The following is a 21,891-nucleotide window of genomic DNA, read 5'->3' as shown; positions in this document are numbered from 1 at the left end:
TGTTTTAAAAACATAAATATTTTAATAGGCTACCAAACAATATTATACTCCAAGCCAAGCGGAGCCATCTGATCTATGTAGTCAAAAGGACCAAAAATGTTACCCTTGTGATCATCCCTGCTAATGGAAAGGAAGTTATCCCTAGGGGGAAAATACAATGCCCATTTTCTCTTTATTAGAGAATTAGAGCAATAAACCATGACACATTTCAGACATTCATGTCCTTTTTAAAATAATCTGTCCCAACAATTTCCAAGCAATGCATTCATCTGGAAAAAAAAAGTTTCATGGTAGATGCCACCATGATGGCTCTAATTTTTTTTTCCAGCCTCCATCATCACCGATGCTTCAAAAAAATTGGGCTGGTGCCAACAAACACCTGAGTAATTCCCACCATAGAAGGTGATGCCTAAACTCTTCCAGGATCTGCCCTCACGCTCAGCATCCTCTTCTTTGGAGTTAATTCTGCTATCTGGAACAGGGTAAATCCACTCGTTCTCCTTAGTCAGCTGAGCATCCTGCTATTCAGCCATTTTCTGAAAAGTGGCAAACGCTTGTTCTATGTGCTCCAGCTCTGAACGAAGCAAGGAAATCTGTGGGGAGGAAAAAAGAGCGTCAAGTAAGTAGGTGGGCCATCCCTTGCTAGCCTCGTGGCATGGTTTTCTTTGAGCTCTATGACAACGCTCTCAAAACGTCAACTGGGCCAGTGGAACCAAACAATCAGGAATCTCAGCATGAAGCTCTTGATACCTTTTGCTCATGATTCATCTTGGCTTTCAAGGAGTTTTGCTTCTGAAGTTTCTCTGTGAGGTTTGCCAGCTGTTGCTTTAATTTCTGTTGCCGAAGTGTCAGTTTGAGGAGTTCTTTGTGAGGATCCACCAAATCCTAGGATGAGAAGAAAAAAATCAGAAAAAAACTGTAGTGGAAGATATCCCCCCTTCTAAACATCCATTCTCCATCTACGGTCCTTCTATCTCTCTGTGGTATCTCTCTCTCCCCCCCACCATTATCTGTCTGTCTGTCTATCTGACTGCCATTTTGTCTAACTACTTGCCTATCATTCATCTATCATTCTATCACTTTATCCCTATCATCTATCTATCATCGATTCATCCATCGATCCATCCACCTACCTACCTATCATATCTATCTATCTATCTATCTATCTATCTATCTATCTATCTATCTATCTATCTATCTATCTATCTATCTATCTATCTATCTATGTCTGTCAGTCATCCATCCATGTGTATGTATGTATGTGTATACACACACACATACATACATACCTATCATTATCTATCTATCTATCTATCTATCTATCTATCTATCTATCTACCTACCTACCTACCTAGTTACCTACCTATCTATTGGCGTCTGTCTGTCTGTATGTCTGTCTGTCTGTCTGTCTGTCTATCTATCTATCTATCTATCTATCTATCTATCTATCTATCTATCTATCTATCTATCTATCTATCTATCTATCCATCTATCCATCCATCCATCCTCAGCGGCTCAAAGTTGACTAGCCTTCCATCCTTCCATCATCTATCTATGATGCTCTGGCCTATACCTGTCCCCTGATAAGAGGCCATAAACTTTCTACAATGCTTTCAATCATCTTTTCTTTGAATCTTGAATCCAGTAATATGTTAAATTGTAACCCACCTGCAGATCCATGTAAATGCTAGTATGGCCATTGACTTTCACAGCCAGGCAGTTCAGAGGTAGATCTAGTTCCTCAGAATTGGGGAGAAGATTCACAGATCCAGCCAAAGACAATGTCTGTAATGGCTCCTGATATTTGTCATAGGCAGCCCAGGGGGCTGTTTCTGAGCAAGCCAGATACACTGGAGAGAAGTAGGAAAAAAATAATGTATATGTGCCACCTTCAAGAAGTCAAGACCCTAAGAGAAGAGGCCAACCTACTTTTGATTGGGAATCTTGTTATTACCTGCACATGGATATATTTTATAAAGTCTATAAATAAGTATCTAATAAGCCTTGCAAGCAGGAGTGGGATTCTACCAGTTCGCCCCTATTTGGTAGAACCAGTTGTTAACATTCTAAGTAGTTCGGAGAACCGGTTGTTAGAAGAAATTACTGGACTAATCCTGTAAGGAAGGCATGAAGGAAAGATTCTGGTGTTGCTTACAGAAACTGCCTCTCTGCTAACTCTTATGACATTCTTAGCAGGACTAGACTTCCTGTTTCAGGAACATCTCTGGAGTTTTTTCCCCCTCCTTTGCTGGTACTTTGCTTGTGTGGAGTGACCAAAGTTACAATGGCACTGAAAAAAGTGACTTATGACCATTTTTCACACTTACGACTGTTGCAGCATCCCCACAGTCATGAGAGGCCAGGCGAGGTGATGCATGCCTCGATGCGAGTGATATTGAGTTGGCCACGCCCAGCCAATAACATGACCTCCAAGTCACGTCCACCCAGTCACATGACCAACAAGCCACGCCCACCAACTAAGCCACGCCCACAGAACCGGTTGTTAAAAATTTGAATCCCACCCCTGCTTGCAAGGAGAAACTTTCCTCATCAAATAAACATAAATCTTGATCTTCTGCCTACCTTTCCAACGAACCCGGGTGTAACTCAAGAGATATTGTGAGTTTCATTCCAGATCATTGCAAAAAAGCAAATACCACGAGAAAGTGAGTCCTATGCATTTTGGGGAGGTTCCCTGTACGTATTATTTTTCCCACAAGAAAGTGAGTCACATGAATTTTTGAATTTAGTGCTAATAATATTAATCATCATTTGAGCTTCAGCGACTTGTTACCGTTTTTGCTAGTGGAAAATTGTGATATCTGTGAAGCACTATCAAGAAAAGTGAATAAAACAAAATACCCCTGTACCTATTCAAATATCTTTTGGATTGAAATGGCTTTAAAGATATCTCTTGAAAATGCAGAACTGACAGAATGGACCACACCTGCCGGTGCGGGTGCTACAATCTGTAGGCCTGTGAGTACACCCTATTTATTATTTAAAATTATGTGCTACCCATGAAGTATTACCCATATAATACTCTGCTAGAGAGAAGTCCATGCATCCATAAGCTTTGATGGAAAATGGAGAGTTCAGACTCACCTGTTGGTCGGGCTTTAGTCAGCTGGTAAGTTGCCCTCATGGAGCGTATCACTTGGATAATTTGCTGCACTAACAAAAAGTTTGCCTCTTCCTCAGGATTACACCAATGTCTCTAGAAGTGGAAGAAAATCACTCTTGAAAAGATATCTTTTATTTTTATTTATACATTTTTCTTTAACATATGTAGGTATTTAATAGACAGTGTATTGTCTGGGTCATTTTACATACACATAATAATAACAGTAATAATATTCTTTACTTGTATATAATCGCATTCTTCCAACTTCTAATTTCTACCTTTATTAGCTAACTATTGATAAAACAAATCCAAAGTTAAAAAGTATTGTGTCTTCTTTTGTTCTTTATCTTTTAACCTGTCCATTTCCACACAATCTAATATTTTTTTATTATATTTTTCATCTGAAGGAGTTTCCTCATTTTTCCAGTGTTGCACAAATACAATTCTCGCTGCCATCAAAATATGTAATATTAAATATACATTCCCTTTATTATATATTTTTTCTGGCAAAATATCTAATAGAAATATTTCTGGCTTTAAATCTATATGTTGCTTTATCATTTTCTCTAACCATGTATGTATTTCCATCCATATATATATATATAATTTGCCTTTGGGCAGGTCCATCGCATATGGTAGAACGAACCCGGTATCTATCAGGGGAGACATGATAGCGGTCTTCCAATATTTGAGGGGCTGCCACAGAGAGGAAGGGGTCAAGCTATTTTCTAAAGCTCCTGTAGGCCAGACAAGGAATAATGGATGGAAACTGAACAAGGAGAGATTTAACCTGGAAATAAGGAGAAACTTTCTGACAGTTAGAACAATCAACCAATGGAACAGCTTTGCCTTCGGAAGTTGTGGGAGCTTCATCACTTGAGACTTTCAAGAAGAGACTGGACTGCCCTCTGTCAGAAATGGTGTGGGGTCTCCCGCTTGGGCGGGGGGTTGGACTAGATGACCTACAAGGTCCCTTTCAACTCTGATTATCTGTATCTTTTTCATGCTGTCAAATTCTAGAATTTCACTGTAATTTATTCGAGGAAGAACTAGGTTTGCCCCAAGGAATGGAGGTCACCATGTGAAAGTTGGACTTACCAGATATTCAGGGCTCGGGTACCTGGCCACACAGATACTAGGAGACGTCTCCAGGTGTGTCTTGGGAAGCCTCTGCCACAGCTCCTCAGTGAGGAAAGGCATGAAGGGGGACAGGAGGCGTAGTGCCAGGTCTACGCAACTGTACAAAGTCTGCTGAGTAGACAAAAGGCGGACCGGATCCCCAGACTTCAGGATGGGCTTGACAGATTCCTGGAAAGAGAGAGCAAACACCTTAATGACGGAGCTCTAAAATCTGCAGGCCCGTGAAAGGTTTTAGCACAAACGTCTGCAACCCAATAAGCTCTGCAGGAGTTAGATCACAATTCCTGGAACTGGCATCACCTTAGAGAAGCCCGTTTTAACATAAGACACTCCTTCTGGGCACTTTAGGAATAGCAGTAGCACTTAGACTTATATACCACTTCATGGTGTTTGCCAGCCCTCTCTAAGTGGTTTACAGAGTCAGCATATCTGCCCCCAACAATCTGGGTCCTCATTTTACCCACCTCGGAAGGACGGAAGGCTGAGTCAACCTTGAGCTTGGTGAGATTTGAACTGCCAAATTGCAGGCACCGGCAGTCAGCAGAAGTAGCCTGCAGTACTAAACTCTAACCACCGTGCCACCATGGCTCATATGGAATCCAACACATCCGGGTCTTTCAGACTCTTCAAAAAGGGTCCAACATAGAATAACCTATTTACAGGTAGGCCTCAACTTACAACCTTTCATTTAGTGACTGCTTGAAGTTACAATGGCACTGAAAATAGTAGCTTATGAGCATTTTTCACACTTAGAATCATCGCAGCATCCCCAGGTCATGTGATCAAAATTCAGACAGTTGGCAACAGGTTGATATTTAGGATGGTTGCAGTGTCCCGGAGTCTCCTTTTGCAACCTTCTGACAAGCAAAGTCACTGGGGAAGCCAGATTCATACAACAACTGTGTTGCTAAGTAACAGCAGCAGTGATTCATTTCACAATAAAGGTCATAAAATGGGGCAAAACTGACTTGACCACTGTCTCACTTAGCAATAGGAATGTTGGGTTCAATTGTGTTTGTAAATGGAGGACTACCTTTACTCCATGTGGAATAAATAAATGAGGAATCTCGCATGAAAAAACTCAAATCCCCCAAATTCTTGAACTCTCTGTGCCTTTTCCTTCTTAACATCGACCTGCATTCTTTCCTAGGCCAAACTAAGCTCCTCCCACAGCAAGGGAGTTGTTGAATCCTGAATCAATAGTAAGTTTACCAGATAGGTACTGCAAAAATCTTGCACCCAGAAAAGAGAAATAGCGTTGGCCACAGAATGCAATTTGTAGTTCTCGAAGTGCTGGGCACAATATTCTGCTGTGTGGTAGAGACGGCTCAAGATCCACTGGTCCATCGGAAAGCTTGGGAAGACCTGGAAGGCATAAAGAAAGATAATTCAGAATCACGATGCCTTGTGGTATTAATGAAGGTATCCTTTCTTGAAAACAGAGGAAGATTGCGTGGGATAAAAACTGATTGCCTAGAGGCCATAAGTATAGTAGATACTTATATAAGTATAGAGATATCTTGAGGAATGTATCTTTTTTTTATGTACACTGAGACCATATGCACCCAGACAAGTTCCTTGTGTGTCCAATCACACTTGGCCAATAAAGAATTCTACTCTATTCTATTCTATTTTTGATTTCTATGGGGTCAGGTAGAGGTTATGGCTGGCTCTATAGGATCTATGTTCAGGAGCTCACCTACTCGCAAGGTTCCTGTTCAGTTCAAATCTGTAACAATATTATGCACCAGAGACAAATTCCTTGTGTGTCCAATCACACTTGGCCAATAAAGAATTCTATTCTATTCTATTCTATTCTATTCTATTCTATTCTATTCTATTCTATTCTATTCTATTCTGTTCTGTTCTGTTCCGTTCTATTCTAATTGAGAGGATCATACATGTATGATCATCATAAACACACCTCTGTTTAAGGACAAGTTTGAAAGTGGGATCATTACATATAGTCTTCGACTTATGATTGGTTGCTCAAAGTTATGTCAGACCATCTAAAGGTATTTATGACCTGATTTTGAAGTTCCAATTGCCAGCCCCTCACCCTACAGGGTCATGTGAGTGCTATTTTTTTTACAGCGCCCTCTGGTCACATGACTGCTATTTACATTTTTACTTAGGATTTTTGGCAAAAATACATAAACTGTTCGGCATTCGCTAATGACCATGGATTCATTTAATGGCCTTGATTATTCCTTTAATGACTGCTGGATAAAGAAGTCATAAAATCGGGTCGTGATGATACACTTATGACTATCTCAATTTATAACCACAATGGGCAGGCTCCATTATGGTCCTAAGTCAAGGACTATCTTGCACACCAGTGGTGGGATTCAACTTTTTTTTACTACCAGTTCTGTGGGCGTGGCTTGGTGGACCTGGCAGGGGAAAGATACTGTAAAATTTCCAGTCAGAGGTGGTATTTGCTGGTTCTTTGAACTACTCAAAATTTCCCCTACTGGTTCTCCAGAACTGGTCAGAACCTGCTGAATACCACCCCTGTTGCACACTTGGAAAAATGATTTATTCCAGATTTCTATAGCACAGCCCCTATTTGCACATAATATCTCTCCATCCGTCTAGTTGTGCTAAAGGTGGTAGATGCGGAGACTGGAATTTCTTGTCCAACTCTAGATACGGTTATTTCTCAGTTGTCGTTATATGGTAAATCATAGCAGAAGCACAGTCCCCACTCACACAGCTTCTGAAGAATTGCCAGGAGTTAATAGTTAACTTTAGTGCAATAATTAATGTCTAGTCTAATGAAAAAAAAAGGAGTAGCAGTGACATGATAGCCGTGTTCCAATATTTGAGGGAACGCCACAAAGAAGACAAGGGATCAACCTATTCTCCAAAGCATTTGAAGGCTGGACAACAAGCAATGAATGGAAATTAAATCAAGAAGAGAACCAATGTAGAACTAAGGAGAAATTTCCTGACAGTGAAACCAATTAACCAGTGGAATAGCAATAGCAAACGCACTTAGGTTTATATACCGCTTTAAAGTGCTTTACAGTTCTGTCTAGGCGGTTTACAAAGTCAGCCTATTGTCCCCAATAATCTGGGCCCTCATTTTACCCACCTCGGAAGGAGGGAAGTCTGAGTCAACCTTGAGCCTGGTAAGACTTGAACTGCCGGCAGTCAGCAGAAGTAGTCTGCGGTAAAGCATTTTTAACTACTCTGCCAATGGCTTGCCTTCACAAGTTGTGGGCGCTCCCATCACTTTGAAGAAGAGATTGGACAGCCACTTATCTGGAATTGTATAGGGCAGTGGCCCCCAACCTTTTTTGTACCACGACCCGGTACCGGCATCACAAAATGATCCACAGACTGGTACCGGCATCAGCACACACGACCAAGGCGAGGCGAGCTGAGTGACCGGCCAGCCAGCTGTCCCCCGCTTCTCCCTGCCACCTTCAACTCCTCCTTTATACCTTCTCGCAGTCGATGGGCTTTTCGGGCTCTTTCTTAATCTCCTCCAGAGTAACGTGAGACTCCACCGCCATCGGGACGGCTCTTCATTCGAAGCCACCCTCCCCCTCGACGAAACTACACCGCGAGGATTCCTTCAGCAGCCATATGCCACTTTCCAACCGACGACTGACAAGCTCACCCGGAAGCACTTTCTCAAGCACCGTCGAAACAAGATGGCGGCGCCCAAGCAAAATAGGCAGCCCAGTACAAAATGATCCACGGACCGGTACTCGTCTGGAGCCCGGTGGTTGGGGACCACTGGTATAGGGTCTTCTGCTTGAGTAAAAGGTTGGACTTGAAGACCTCCAAGGACTGTTCCAACTCTGTTATTGTTATACGAGATAGTTATACACACCGCCAAGGGATCCAAAGTTCAGAAGACCCACAATATTTGGGGACTTGAAGTTTATTTATCTATGCCTCTCCTTACTTCTTGACCAAAGATAGACTACATCCAAGGAACTTCAACACCACCTGGGCACCCAAGATTAGAAATATTACCTAAATTGGATACAGGGATCACCAATGTCTCAACAAAGCTTTCCTCCCACACAATAAAAGACAGTGCCACTTTCAAACATCTTCCCACAATCTCATTATAGTTCTCACTCCCAGTTACCTGCTCTGGATCCAGTGGGGCAAACTCTTCTCCCAAGGCTGCAAAAGTAAACTTTAGGGCATTCCACACCTTGTTACAGAAATGGGAGGCTTTTTCCATGGCTGCCATATCTAGATTAATACTGGTTCCTGTTAGGATATAAATTAAAGAGAGTCTGAATTTTCGAGCACGCTGATGATAGACATTGTCAATAATTTATACAATAGTATAATAATTTATACCAATAGTTGTATTATGTCATAAAGTCAGCACTAACTACATGATGCCTATTGATTCCTCCCCTATCTCTCCTGACAACCCAGATTTCCTAATTCTTCTGACTTTTTCCATATCTCTTTCAAATCTAAATAAATAAACAGGATGTTCTTTGTTGCAAGAAAACCACCTTGGTATAATAGTTAAAGCAGTGCTTCACAGCCTTGGAAATTTTAAGATATATGGAGTTCTTCTGCCAGGGAGGGAGGGAGAGAGGGAGGGAGGGAGGGAGGGAGGGAGGGAGGGAAGGAAGGAAGGAAGGAAGGAAGGAAGGAAGGAAGGAAGGAAGGGCCACCTTAATTAATTTAATATAAGTCTCAATGGGACTTGACCCTTACAATTTTCAAGATTATATTTTCAACCAGACTAACATGAAAGAGACTTTTCCAAAATCTGTATCATTCTAGCCCCCTTGGTTGCCCAAATACCGAGAGCTTGTCCAATGGTCAATAATAAAGTGTTGATTTTTTGTTCTTGTTAGGAGTTCTTAAAGGGCCAGCAACAGTTCAGCTGAAAGACTGAAGGACTGAATTTCTCACCGTGGGCATCGTAACGGCAGAGAGCAAACCTTAGGACATCAGAGCCACTTTCAGCAATTCCTTGAGGAAAATTCTGAAGCTGAAAAGGAGCAGAGAGGGGAGCAGTGAGATCACAAGGGCCATGGGGATAAAGAGTGACCAAAAGGAAAAGGGCTTACCAGGCCTTCTGAACCAATGACAAGCTCTTGTGGACTCAAATTGCTATCTTTTAGTTTCTGCTGTAGGACCTGAGACAGGAATAGAAGTAGCTGGTGACTGATGGGAAGCCACCTCCATGCAACCCAAACCCATTTTTACAGCCTACCCAAAACCTTTCCCCAAAATCATAGCACCCAAACTCTGGCAGCACTTTTCTCGTGTTTTTCTTGATATAAGCCCCCACGTACATTTATAAGCCCCCAGGGTAGTTTAAAGCAGGGGTGGGATTCAAAATTTTTAACAACTGGTTCTGTGGGTATGGCTTAGTTGGTGGGTGTGGCTTGGTGGTCATGTTATTGGCTGGGTGTGGCCAACTCAATATCACTCGCATCGAGGCACGCATCTCCTCGCCTGGCCTCTCATGACTGTGGGGATTCTGCAAAAGTCGTAAGTGTGAAAAATGGTCATAAGTCACTTTTTTTCAGTCCCTTTGTAACTTTGAATGGTCATTCCACGCAAAATACCAGCAAAGAAGGAAAAAAAACTCCAGAGAAGTTCCAGAGACAGGAAGTCTAGTCCTGCCAAGAATGTAATAAGGGTTAACGGAGAGGCAGTTTCCGTAAGCAACACCAGAATGTTTCCTTCCTGCCTTCCTTACAGGATTAGTCCAGTAATTTCTTCTAACAACCGGTTCTCTGAAGTGCTTAGAATGTTAACAACCGGTTCTAGCAAATAGGTGCGAACTGGTAGAATCCTACCCCTGCTTTAAAGGTACTTTAAGATGACACATTCCTTTTTTAAAAATTTTTATTCTTTAAAAACAAAAAATACAAAAATCCCACTTCCATTAACAATTAGTGTCACTGTATATACCTGTTTCTTATTTTGTGACTATACATTATTTTTATCCTTATCCTTCACCCATTCGTACCACCTCTCCCATGTTGCATAGTATTTGTTAGTGTTTGGGGATAAACCCCCAAGCAGAGTATGCAGCAGCAGTCAAGCCAGGCAGGCAAATGAGAGAGAGAGTGGGCCCAAGAGTATACACACACTGGAGACAAAAACACTGTTTGTGGTTTTAAAATAGTTATTTAATACACACAGAGATTAAGAAGTGTCATTCAGTCCATATATCATTATCCAGTATATCCATCCAGTTATCAAGTCCATTAACAGTAAATACAATGTCCTTATCTGCTTGTAAATCTTCTCCTCCCGATACCTTTATCTCAAAGACAACGCTGAATCCACAGCTCACCAAGCAAACAGTCTTTGTGTTCAGTTGAAATGGTATCTGGCACAGTAGCCTCCAAAAGTAAGCAGATAGACGTTCCAACACAGCAGGCAGCAGACCAGGAACAGAACCAGGTGCATCCAGAAGCCACGTCTATTACGTTTCCCTTCCTACCTATATTGCTGCCTGCAACCGCACCCACAATGACATTGCAGTTTCTTGCTTAAAGCTACATAGACACTTAATCCTAGGTTTACATATTTATTCAACCCAAACCTGGTTGGTGTATCCATATACCCAACATTCTCCCCTTTTGGGTGATATAAATATGTAATGCCTTTACATTCTAAACCCATATTTTTTACAACTCTCTAGATGCTTAATAGCACCTTGGGCTTTAGTAAAATGATCAGCTACATTGTCCTCCGACATGCAGTACTCCAGCTGTATCAATTTACTCTGTACAGATTGTCTTACATTAAGATACCTCAAATCTGTATGTTTACTTCTCGTTTTAACTGCAATATTAGTGGCCATTTGAATTGCTGCCTGATTATCTTCATGTACAACTACAGGGTAATTTACAGTTATACCCATATCCTTCAACATTTGTTTGTACATAATCAACTCAGTACACAATAAAGATAAACAGGAGAATTCTGCCTCCATAGGAGACAAACTTATATGCTGTTGCCTTATTGACTTCCAGCCAATTAACGTCTTATCCAGCATTATGGCTGTTCCTGAAGTCGACTTTCTAGTATCTCTTTCTGCTGCAAAACTAGCATCTGCATAAGCACTCAATATGAGATCACCTTTTGGTTCTAGATACAGTGCATGGTGTAATGTACCTTTAAGATATCTTAGGATTCTTTTCAATGCTATCCAGTGACACTGAAGCGGATCATTATTGTGTCGTGCCAGCTGATTAATACTAAAAGCAATATCTGGCCTTGACCAATTGCTAATATATGATAAGCTACCAATCAAAGATTGATATAATGCCTTATCACATTTGGGACTTTGAGTATCCATTTTGCAAATATCCTGACTCATTGGAGTCTTTGCAGGCTTACAAAGTTCCATCTTATAATCTATTAGCAATTTAGATATCTTATCTTCCTGAGATATCTTAAAACCTTTCTGTGTTTTCAGTATATTCAATCCTAGATATCTCTTTATCTCCCCTAATTGCTTGATTTTTATTTTCTTGGCTAATGATGCAATTATTTCATTTGCTTCATCATTAGTCTTAGTTAACAGAGCAATATCATCAGTAAACAACAATAATAATGATATTTTCCCATTCTTTTCTCTCTTAAATAGACATGGGTCGGCTAAACCAGCTTTAAACCCTATATTGTTCAGTTCTTTCACAATATACTGGTTCCATTCATAGCCCGATTGTTTAAGACCATAAAGGCTCTTCTTTAATAACCAACAATCATTATTATTGTCTCCTTTAAATCCATTAGGCCTTTTCATATAAACAGTATGTCTTAGTGGAGCATGCAAGTAAGCAGTTTCCACATCAAGATGGTTAACTATATATTGCTTGCTTGCTGCCCACACTAATGCTGCCCTTAAAGTTGCTGCTTTCAGACTAGGTGCAAATACTTCATCATAGTCTTTTGCACTTTGTCTAAAACCTTGGGCTACTAACCTTGCCTTATGGATTGTGTTTCCATCCTTATCTGTTTTTATTTTAAAAATCCATTTGCAGCCAATGGGTTTTTCATTACTAGGTAATCTCACGTTTTCATACACCTTCATATCCTTCAATGATTGTAATTCCTTATTAATTGCTGCATACCAATTTTCTTTCTCTTTAGAAGGATATCTTTTAATCTCATCCACAGTATTTGGGATTCTATTTTCCTGGCACACTGTGTTAGCCTGGTATCTGTCAGGCGATCTAGATATACGTGTAGTCCTTCTGGGTATTACTGGGCTTGGTTGAGTTACTACCTGTTCCTCATCTTCAGCTATTTCTTCCTCTAGGGGCTGTACTTCTTCCTGTACTTCTTCCTTTACATTATTTTTAAAGTTACAGGGATACTTAATGGGATTTCTATATGATTCAATAACCACTTCGTTATTGCTATCCTGCTCTAACTTATCCCATCCTACATACTCTAGAAATTGGGCATTAGCACTACATAACACCTTAGATGTGCCTTTCTCCCAAAATCTATATGCCCTATGGTTAGCTTGGTAACCAACGAAGAAAAATTGTTTAGCTCTATGTTGCCCTTTACGCCTGAGTTGTGTAGGGATATGCACCCATGCTGGTGCACCAAATGTGTGCAGGTAACTCAGATCAGGCTTCCTGCCATGCCACATGGTGAATGGTATTTCACCAGTGGTTGAGTTAACAACATTATTTAATAAATGATTAGCACACATTGTGGCCTCCCCCCACAAAGAATCAGGTAACCCAGAATCAGTTAACATAGTACGGGTCATCGCCTGCAATGTTTGGCCTCGCCTTTCAACAAATGCATTGTGTTGTGGTCTGTATGGTGCAGATGTCTTATGAGCTATTCCAGCTGCCTTTAACCTATTCTGGAATTTGCTATTGACAAATTCCGTACCATTATCTGTCACCAGGGTTATCAGTTGCCGTTTGGTTTTTCTTTCAGCAAACCTTAGCCAATTGAAGAAATGTTGATATGTTTCAGTTTTGCTTTTCATTAGGTAGCAAAACCCATATCTAGAGTAATGGTCCATAATGCTCAGTATATATCGAGCACCCCCCATACTGGGTTTCTTTGGACCTATAATGTCTGCAAATACTACTTCTAAAGGTTCTTTAGTTTTGAAACCATTTAGCCTATTTGCAGGCATTATTTTACTCTTATCTTCACAACAGACATTACAACGCAAATACTTATCACAGGGTTTTAACCTTATTCCTTCAGATAACTCCACTGTACGTTTTAGCATTTTAAAATTCACATGCCCCAAACGCCTATGCAATAAATGGATACATTCATTATGAGGCTTGATATTATTAAATACAGTCTGTGCCTCCCCTTTCTTACTATCATGTAAGACATATAATGCTCCATTTAAAGCTGCAGTTACCCTTTTGCCGTCTCTTTCCAGTATGCACTTATTATTCTTAAATGTAACTACATATCCTAGTTTATCTAATACTCTTACAGAAAGTAAGTTCATCTTTAACTGTGGTACATACAACATTTTTATATTCTGGTTTAAACATGGACAATAAGCAATACCTTCACCCTTGGCCTTGAGGTGCCAACCATTGGCGAGTGATATATGTTGAGAGCTTGTAGACATTTTTATAAACTTTGTCTTATCTCTCGTGATGCAGTGGGATGCACCACTGTCCACCACCCATAAATCATTCTTCATGTCACAATTGCCAAACATGGCCAGTTCAAAGGATTTCTTTGGCTTCTTTACATTCTGGCTTTTTACTTTTCTGCAGAATCTTGCCAAATGTCCTCTGCCTCCACAATTAAAACACTTTTTAATTGTGTATGCCGTTGAAGATAACTTCTCTTCTTCCGGGTGCTTTACTTTACACAGCTGGTTTCTTTCCAGCCTTGAAGATAATTTCTCTTCTTTATTAGGGTTATCTTCTCTCAGCTCATCACGTTCAAACCTTCTTCTGGCTTCTTCTAATAGCCTGCCGGTAATCTCAGTTACTGATAAGCTGTCTTTTGGCAATACCTCTAATGCAGTCACAAAATCATCATAGCTTCGATCCAAAGAAGACAGTATGATGTATACTTGTTGCAACTCATTAAATATAAGCTCTTTTTCTTGCAATTCTTGAAAAATGCTTTTCATACAGTTTAAATGAGTTAACATGTCTCCATTCTTCTCAAGATGTGTTCTAAACAGCTTCCGTGTAAGATTGATATGAGCTCCTACACTGTCTCGAACATAAATCTTCTTGAGATTATCCCAGCAATCTGCAGCATTTTCCACTCCACGGATATGAATGAGTTGCTGGTCAGACAGGGTGAGACCTATGATGCACAAAGCCTGTTCATTCTTTCGTTCATAGTCCTGTATCAGTTTATAATCCTCTTCATCATTGGGATTTAAGTTAGATACATCTGGTGGGTTTGTAATTATGTTCCACAAACCTTCTCTTCGTAGAAGTAAACTACATTACATTGACCATGAAACATAGTTTGTTCCATCTAGTCTGGATATCATGGACAGACTTGGCAAATTTACTTGTGCCATTGCTCTTGTGATAAACAACTATTTAACAAACAGTTTGTATTTACAGTAATGTGCAACTCCCACCAGCTCTCACTGCTATATCCTGGTTAGTTAGACTGTGCGCACTCTGCTGGGCCCATAACCAATGTTAGTGTTTGGGGATAAACCCCCAAGCAGAGTATGCAGCAGCAGTCAAGCCAGGCAGGCAAATGAGAGAGAGAGTGGGCCCAAGAGTATACACACACTGGAGACAAAAACACTGTTTGTGGTTTTAAAATAGTTATTTAATACACACAGAGATTAAGAAGTGTCATTCAGTCCATATATCATTATCCAGTATATCCATCCAGTTATCAAGTCCATTAACAGTAAATACAATGTCCTTATCTGCTTGTAAATCTTCTCCTCCCGATACCTTTCTCAAAGACAACGCTGAATCCTCAGCTCACCAAGCAAACAGTCTTTGTGTTCAGTTGAAATGGTATCTGGCACAGTAGCCTCCAAAAGTAAGCAGATAGACGTTCCAAAACAGCAGGCAGCAGACCAGGAACAGAACCAGGTGCATCCAGAAGCCGCGTCTATTACGTTTCCCTTCCTACCTATATTGCTGCCTGCAACCGCACCCACAATGACATTGCAGTTTCTTGTGCTTAAAGCTACAAAACACTTAATCCTAGGTTTACATATTTATTCAACCCAAACCTGGTTGGTGTATCCATATACCCAACAGTATTCTCGATCCTCTTTGCCTTTCAGTTCCATACTGAATTTATCTAGTTCAGCACAGTACATTATTTTTTGAATCAAAACTTCATCTGGTGGTATTTTATCACTCTTCCAATTTTGTGCTAATGTGATTCTTGCTGCAGTTATGATGTGTACAATGAAGTATCTTTTATCTTTACTCAAATTCCCTTTGATCATACCTAATAAAAACATTTCGGGTTCCAAATTCAATTTATATTTTGTAATCTCAAAAAGCCATCTCTGTATTTTCTTCCAGTATTTTCTGACCTCTATACATTGCCACCACATATGGAAAAACGTTCCTTTCTTTTGTTTGCACTTCCAGCATTCTGATTTCAAGGTTGGATACATTTTCGCCAGTTGTGCCAGTGCTAAGTGCCATCTACAAAACATTCTATATTGATTTTCTTTGAATGCTGTTGACAAAGTCAGCTTCCAGTTCTTGGTCCAAGTCTTTTCCCACTCATCTAAATTTATATTTTGACCCACATTTCTTGCCCAGGCAATCATTGGTCCTTTAACAATTTCCTCCTCTAGTTCTACCTCCAGTAAATAATTTATATGTTCGTGTTATAAATATTATATCCTTGCCTATCAAGGTTTGGTCCAATTTTTGTAAGTCTTAGCTCCTTTACATCTTTCTTAAATTTAGTTTGAATTTGCAAATATACCCACCAGTCTAATATTATCCCTTGTTCTTTTAGTTTATCCAGTGTTTTTAATTCCCCCTGTTCATCTACCAATTCCTTATTCCCTTCTTTAAGAAGGTTCTGGGTTTCCGGGCTATAATCCTACATCCGTTGTTGTAGAAATAAGCCCAGTTGGAAGGATTTTTTTAAAACTCAAAGGGAAGGCTATTAAGAAAACTCTTAAATGTCCCCAAAAGCAAAAAAATAATACCTGCAAAGAGGCCCCATGAATAACATCCAAGGGGTCAATCACATTCCCAAGAGATTTGCTCATTTTCCTGCCATGAGCATCATGGATTAAGGAGTGAAGGAACACCTGAAGCAGAGAGAAATAAGACAGGATGGAGCACAAAACTCTACTCAAAATCTTCACCTTGGATTATTTTTTCCTCAGACACAGAATTTGTAAAATCCTAGAACTGAGAGGTAACCAAACTTGGTTAGGTGACCACGCACCTTCTGTTCAATCCAAGTTCAAGCTTTTCTAATCAATGGCTATGTGTCTTCGGTATATCAAGGACATCTAAGAGAGAGGTCTGTCAGCTCTCTACCTAATCAATTGCACTGATGAACAAATAGTTTAAAAAAATCCTTCTGACAAACAAGGAAGAACTGTCATCCTGCAACTTAAGATCACATCCTCTACTCGAGGAGTTTGGGAGTACTTGATTCAGTAGAAAGGAACAAGATTTTCTCCAAATAATTTGTATAATTATGATTCCTTGTCATTAGCTACATTCTAGATAAAGTCCCAACTAAACTGTCTATCCTGTAGTAGATGTATTATGGTTCTTCAACAAAAACAGCGGTAAACAATATGTTCCCTATTTTAGGTTATGGTTTCTACACTTCTTCACTGACTTTGGCTGTAGCTGATGGAGTGCAATCAAACTGAGGAGCACAAAATTGTTTATTTCTAATTTACACCATAGAACTGGGAAGACAATTAAAGGTCATGATAGTCCTCTAGTTATAATCCAGAGTGACAAAGTACAAAAACAGGTAATCCTCGAAATATGACCCTGATGGAGTCAGCCCGTTATGCTCATATTGTTTCAACAGTCACAAAACAGTTTTTATTTTAACCTGATTTTATGATATATATTTTTTTGAGCAGCCAAGTGAATGTGGTGGTCGTAAAGCAGATGCTACAGTTTTTATGCAAACACCACTGTCATTTAAAAAAAACAACAACAGTCAAGTGGTTTGTGATGTGCACAGTTTTGCTGAAAACCAGGAGTGCTATTTTGGGCAAAAGGATCATAAACTGCAGTCATGTAATTGCAGGATGCTGCACATGTAATTGCAGCCATTTTGCCAAGTGTCTAAAGTTCGGTCACGTGATCATGAAGAGGGCCTTCAAAGTTCAAACAGTTACTATGCGACCGGTAATAAACCAAGGACCGTCTAAATAACAACTTAAGCTGAATTCAGTGTGACAATCAACGTAACAACCCAAACAGGAGGGATTTCAGGATGACAGAAAAATTAAGAAATGGGATTCAACATGGAAAATGCAGACTGAAGGAGAACACAGTAGTAACTAAGGAGAACCTAGCTAAGAGCTGTGATGGCGCAGTGGTTAGAGAGCAGTATTGCAGGCTACTTCTGCTGACAGCCAGCAATTTGGCAGTTCGACTCACACCAGGCTCAAGGTTGACTCAGCCTTCCATCCTTCTGAGGTGGCTAAAATGGGACCCAAATTGTTGGGGGCAATTGGCTGACTCTGTAAATCACTTAGAGTGGGCTGTAAAGCACTATAAGTGGCATATGTCTAATTGCTATTGCTAAGACTAAACAAAATTTCTCAGTATTAAACGGATTGTGCCCCCAGATCCCTGAAGCCCGAGAGCTCCAAAAGGCAAGGATACCTGGCCTCCAGCCCTCACCTGAGAGAAAGGCAGTTCTCCGGTTAGCTGTTTTCCCAGCATCACCATCCGGGCGACCCAAAAGAACAGAAGATCACTCCCAGTCTCCAAAAGGTTGTTGGGAAAGAATTGCTGGAGGTCTTCTGTCTGAGGGAAACAGAGATGCCTCTGAGATCACCATCACCATGAGGGAACACCTTATTCACTGTCCATTTTGGGAAATCATCTAGAGAGGGTCTGCAGAAGGTCCCATGTTCACAAGAGATGAAAAGAGTGAACCCAGGAGGACTTTGGGGTGATTGCCCCACTGCTGTGAAACTTATTAAGCCCACCCATACAATTGGTCCACCCACTCCTAGAAATCCAGACTGGAGAAAAAAGACATTTCTTGTTTAGCACACTCTGGATACATAAGCAGGGAATAAATGGGCAGCCATAGAGTTACATCTTGCTGTTGTTTGTATATTGGGGCTGACCGGGCTGTTGGTTTTTATGGCAAGCTGCAGGGTGTTATTTAGGGGTTTGTTTTACATCATTTTACACTGCATGTTTTTTCAGAGTTGCTTTGAGAAGGTGGTACAGATAATCAGTAAAATAAAACACATTTTAAGAAAACAAGTGGTTATTTTCCAAGGGGTTGGGATGATTAATCCACAGAATATTCTAAACCAAGATGATGAAATTAGAACTATTATGGAAGAATTAATATCAGTTGCTATAATTAATTGATTAGATTAATATTTTTGTAAGGTATAGATATTGATAAGGTGATTGAGAAAATGTAATGCAGAATCTAACAAAAAAAGTATATATGCGTGTGTGTGCGTGTGTGTGTGTGTTATATAGTAATTAGGGAGATGGTATCAAGGTTGATTGAAGGTGGCTGGCTCAAATTAATAATCAGAGGGGACAATTTTGAATTAAACTAAGGTTTGATAAAATTGCAAATATGACAGATAAAGATAATTTGGGAAATGCATATAGAAATGAGATGATAATTTTAAATAACAGTGTAAATTAAGATATGAGAATACTCTAATGAATAAAATAAGTTATAATATAAATTGGAATTGGATAAGTTTAATACTTAATACTAATAAGGTTAATGTGATATGAAATTGAACAAACAAAATCAATAGGTAAATATGGTCATGTTTGTATTGTATTGAAACCTGGAACCATACTGCTTGCCAAATGAGATTTTTTTTTTAACTTAAAAAAAATTGAGGAGGAAATTGAATAATGAAATTATTAGGTATGTCTAACTGATATGGTGGTTGGCATTAGGGGAGAGTAGCGAAATGTTGAAAATAAGCAAGGAAAGATTTTGACTTAATATGAATGTGGATATTAAGAGCTTGCTTATACTAAAATGTACGATATATTGATGCCACACAGTTAATGTATTGTTGTGTATATGTAGATGGAAATAAAAAACTTTTATTTTAATAAAAAAAAGAATATTCTAAACCAGAACATAGTTTTTGTATCATTTTAACATACGAGAAGGTGGAAAGAGCCAGTGATGGTATTCTACCAGTTCAGCCCAGTTCTGGCGTACCAGTAGCGCCGAAGATCAGCTGGCAGAGAACCAGTTCGCTTCGAACCTCTCTAATGCTCTGCAGTTGGGCCCACCCACCTGCCCCTGGGTCCTTTTTAAACCTCTCAGCTGTTGGGCGCGGCAGAGCAGATTGCTGTGCTAAACAGCTGAGGCGCAATAGCTTAGTTTTTACAGTTTTAACATGCACACAAAGTGTGTGTTTGCCGCATGTGTGTGCAATTGCACAAGCCGCACGAGTCGCGCGGTCCCACTCCTGCAGCCACGCCCACCAAGCCACGCCCACAGAACCGGTGGTGGGAACTTTTGAATCCCACCCCTGGAAAGAGGCACTGTGGCTTGCAAGTCACAGATGATGCCTTCACATTTTTGATCATCCCAGCCATCTCTGGCTCCGTCATTAAACCACAGCTAAACAAACACACGGTTTTCCGTGATGGGTGAATCAAGCCTATATCTCCATGCCCAAAGTGTGAAATGGAAAGAGCAGCAACCGAACTCTTGGCTTGATTTTGAAGACAATGAGGACAGACTTGGGGGTGGAGTTTATGTGGGCAGGGTCTCTTGGCTGCTCCAGTCCCATCAGATCTCGAGGGGGCCAGGTTGGGTCGAAAGCTGCAAAATCCTTGTCTACCAAAGTTTTTTTAAAACATGCTCTTTTTTTCTACTGTGACAATTTTCACGGGGAAAGCAATCAAGTGCCAAAATGCCACCCACTTCAAATGTTCTCACTCTCTATCATTTCTGGACAGCACATATCAGAAATGGTCAAGTAGCAGAACACGCTGCTGCCAAAACAGGCTTATCCTGGATTGTGGATTGCAATTCACACATTCCATCCAGAAAGGCCGACAGCCCTTCTGATAAGAACGTTTGATTTGCATGTATGGTTTCCAGTGAGCCTTGAACAAGAGTCAGGGATGATGAGAGTTGAGCGGCACTATTGTTCCGACCCAGCTTCCCAAACACGACAAACCCTCTGAAGTTAACTCAAAGATTCCTTTATCAGGTGTGCAAAAAGTTTCTCTCTTGACGCAGGCTAACTAGTCGGTCTGGCCGGAAGATGTCTGCCACATCTATTCATCTCCGCCCGCTGCCTTTTATCCCCAGAGCTAAGGTGGGGCTTCACTGGCAGTGGTGGCTCTTCCTTCCCAAGGACCGGCCCATGGATTTCCACTGCTCTCCTCTCCTCTACCTTCTGCACAGTCAGGCATCAGGCACTGGACCCAGCTGTTTCTCCTCTTCCTCATCAGCCACCTCCAGACCTGGGGGCTGTTGACTCTCCATCTGAGGGCTGACGGAAGGCCCAGGCTCCACCTCTTTCTCTCTCTCCCAGCTCCATCCCCTCTTACCCCTCGGAGCTCTCAGGTTGCCCTGATGCTAATCCTGACTCCGGGGGTGGGATTCTGCCAGTACGGGCTGGTTCGGGCAAATCCCTTGCTCCAAAGATCAGCCGTCTCCCAAACGGTTCTCTGTGAGGATCATGTGGGCCCATCCACTCGCCCTGTGCTGTACTGACCTTTATCGTCCCAGCTGATGAGTGCGGAAGAGTGGATTGCCGCTCCTCAGCTGTTACTCCTCCAAAGTAACATAGTAGGTAAGGACTTTTGTATTGTGTTGATGCCTGCACAGCATGCATTAGGTGCGAACGTGTGATTACCGAACTGGTTGTTAAACCGGCAGCATCTCCATCCCTGTCCTAACTCCCACGCCTCCTCCTCCTCCTCTGATTTGACTGCTGGAGGGGCTGGCGGCCGAAAGGCCACAACAAATATACCTAGATGTAGGAAAGCTGGATGGAGAGAGTAACTTTGGGAGACACGAGCAAAAGCAATAACTTGGTCACATAAGAGACATCTCAACCCACAGAATGAATGGGGATGGACAAAACGTCTCAGAAGGGACCCTCTTTAGTTCTCTGGAAAGCAAAGACAAAGTGGGGGAGAAGGTGTCATGCCCTTGTTGGAGTCTGATTCTGAGGGGGAGATTGAGCAGCTGACAGGGAGTGTGAGTGTGGCTCTGGTAGCTATGGAAGAAATGGGGGAAGGGCACAGTCCGGCTGGGAATTCAGAGGGCCACCCCCTCTTCATCCTAGGGAATGCAGGGAGGAACAGAGAAGGGAGCAACGTGGCTTATGGGAGAGAAAAGGGCACTGATCCCCTTCATTAGTTGCAGCTGGGAGAACAGGATATAAGAAGGGCATTTGCACACAGCACCTTGCTGAAAGCAAAGCGTGAATTATCTTTGCGTGCTTTGTTATCTTTTGGAAGTCTACAATTTAT

General features: G+C 41.0%; 1 protein-coding gene across 1 annotated transcript in view; it reads right to left on the bottom strand.

Moving 5' to 3' along the window:
- VARS2 (valyl-tRNA synthetase 2, mitochondrial) overlaps positions 1-21,891 on the bottom strand; it is a 41,025-nt gene continuing 19,134 nt past the window's right edge. The window contains exons 20-30 of the mRNA XM_026720741.2: positions 18,073-18,198; positions 16,395-16,499; positions 9,325-9,393; positions 9,167-9,245; positions 8,373-8,500; positions 5,477-5,629; positions 4,223-4,432; positions 3,106-3,217; positions 1,669-1,850; positions 751-885; positions 1-593 (exon numbers count right to left, since the gene is read on the bottom strand). Of these exons, the coding sequence (XP_026576526.2) occupies positions 522-593; positions 751-885; positions 1,669-1,850; positions 3,106-3,217; positions 4,223-4,432; positions 5,477-5,629; positions 8,373-8,500; positions 9,167-9,245; positions 9,325-9,393; positions 16,395-16,499; positions 18,073-18,198 (1,371 nt within the window). The 3' untranslated portion in view covers positions 1-521. The remainder of the gene's footprint in view (positions 594-750; positions 886-1,668; positions 1,851-3,105; positions 3,218-4,222; positions 4,433-5,476; positions 5,630-8,372; positions 8,501-9,166; positions 9,246-9,324; positions 9,394-16,394; positions 16,500-18,072; positions 18,199-21,891) is intronic.

The sequence above is a fragment of the Pseudonaja textilis genome, chromosome 2, assembly GCF_049901715.1.
Source record: "Pseudonaja textilis isolate UNSWEBS1 chromosome 2, rPseTex1.2, whole genome shotgun sequence".
NCBI lineage: Eukaryota > Metazoa > Chordata > Lepidosauria > Squamata > Elapidae > Pseudonaja > Pseudonaja textilis.
Note: the sequence above shows the minus strand (reverse complement) of the source record. Positions and strands in the feature narration are given on the sequence as shown.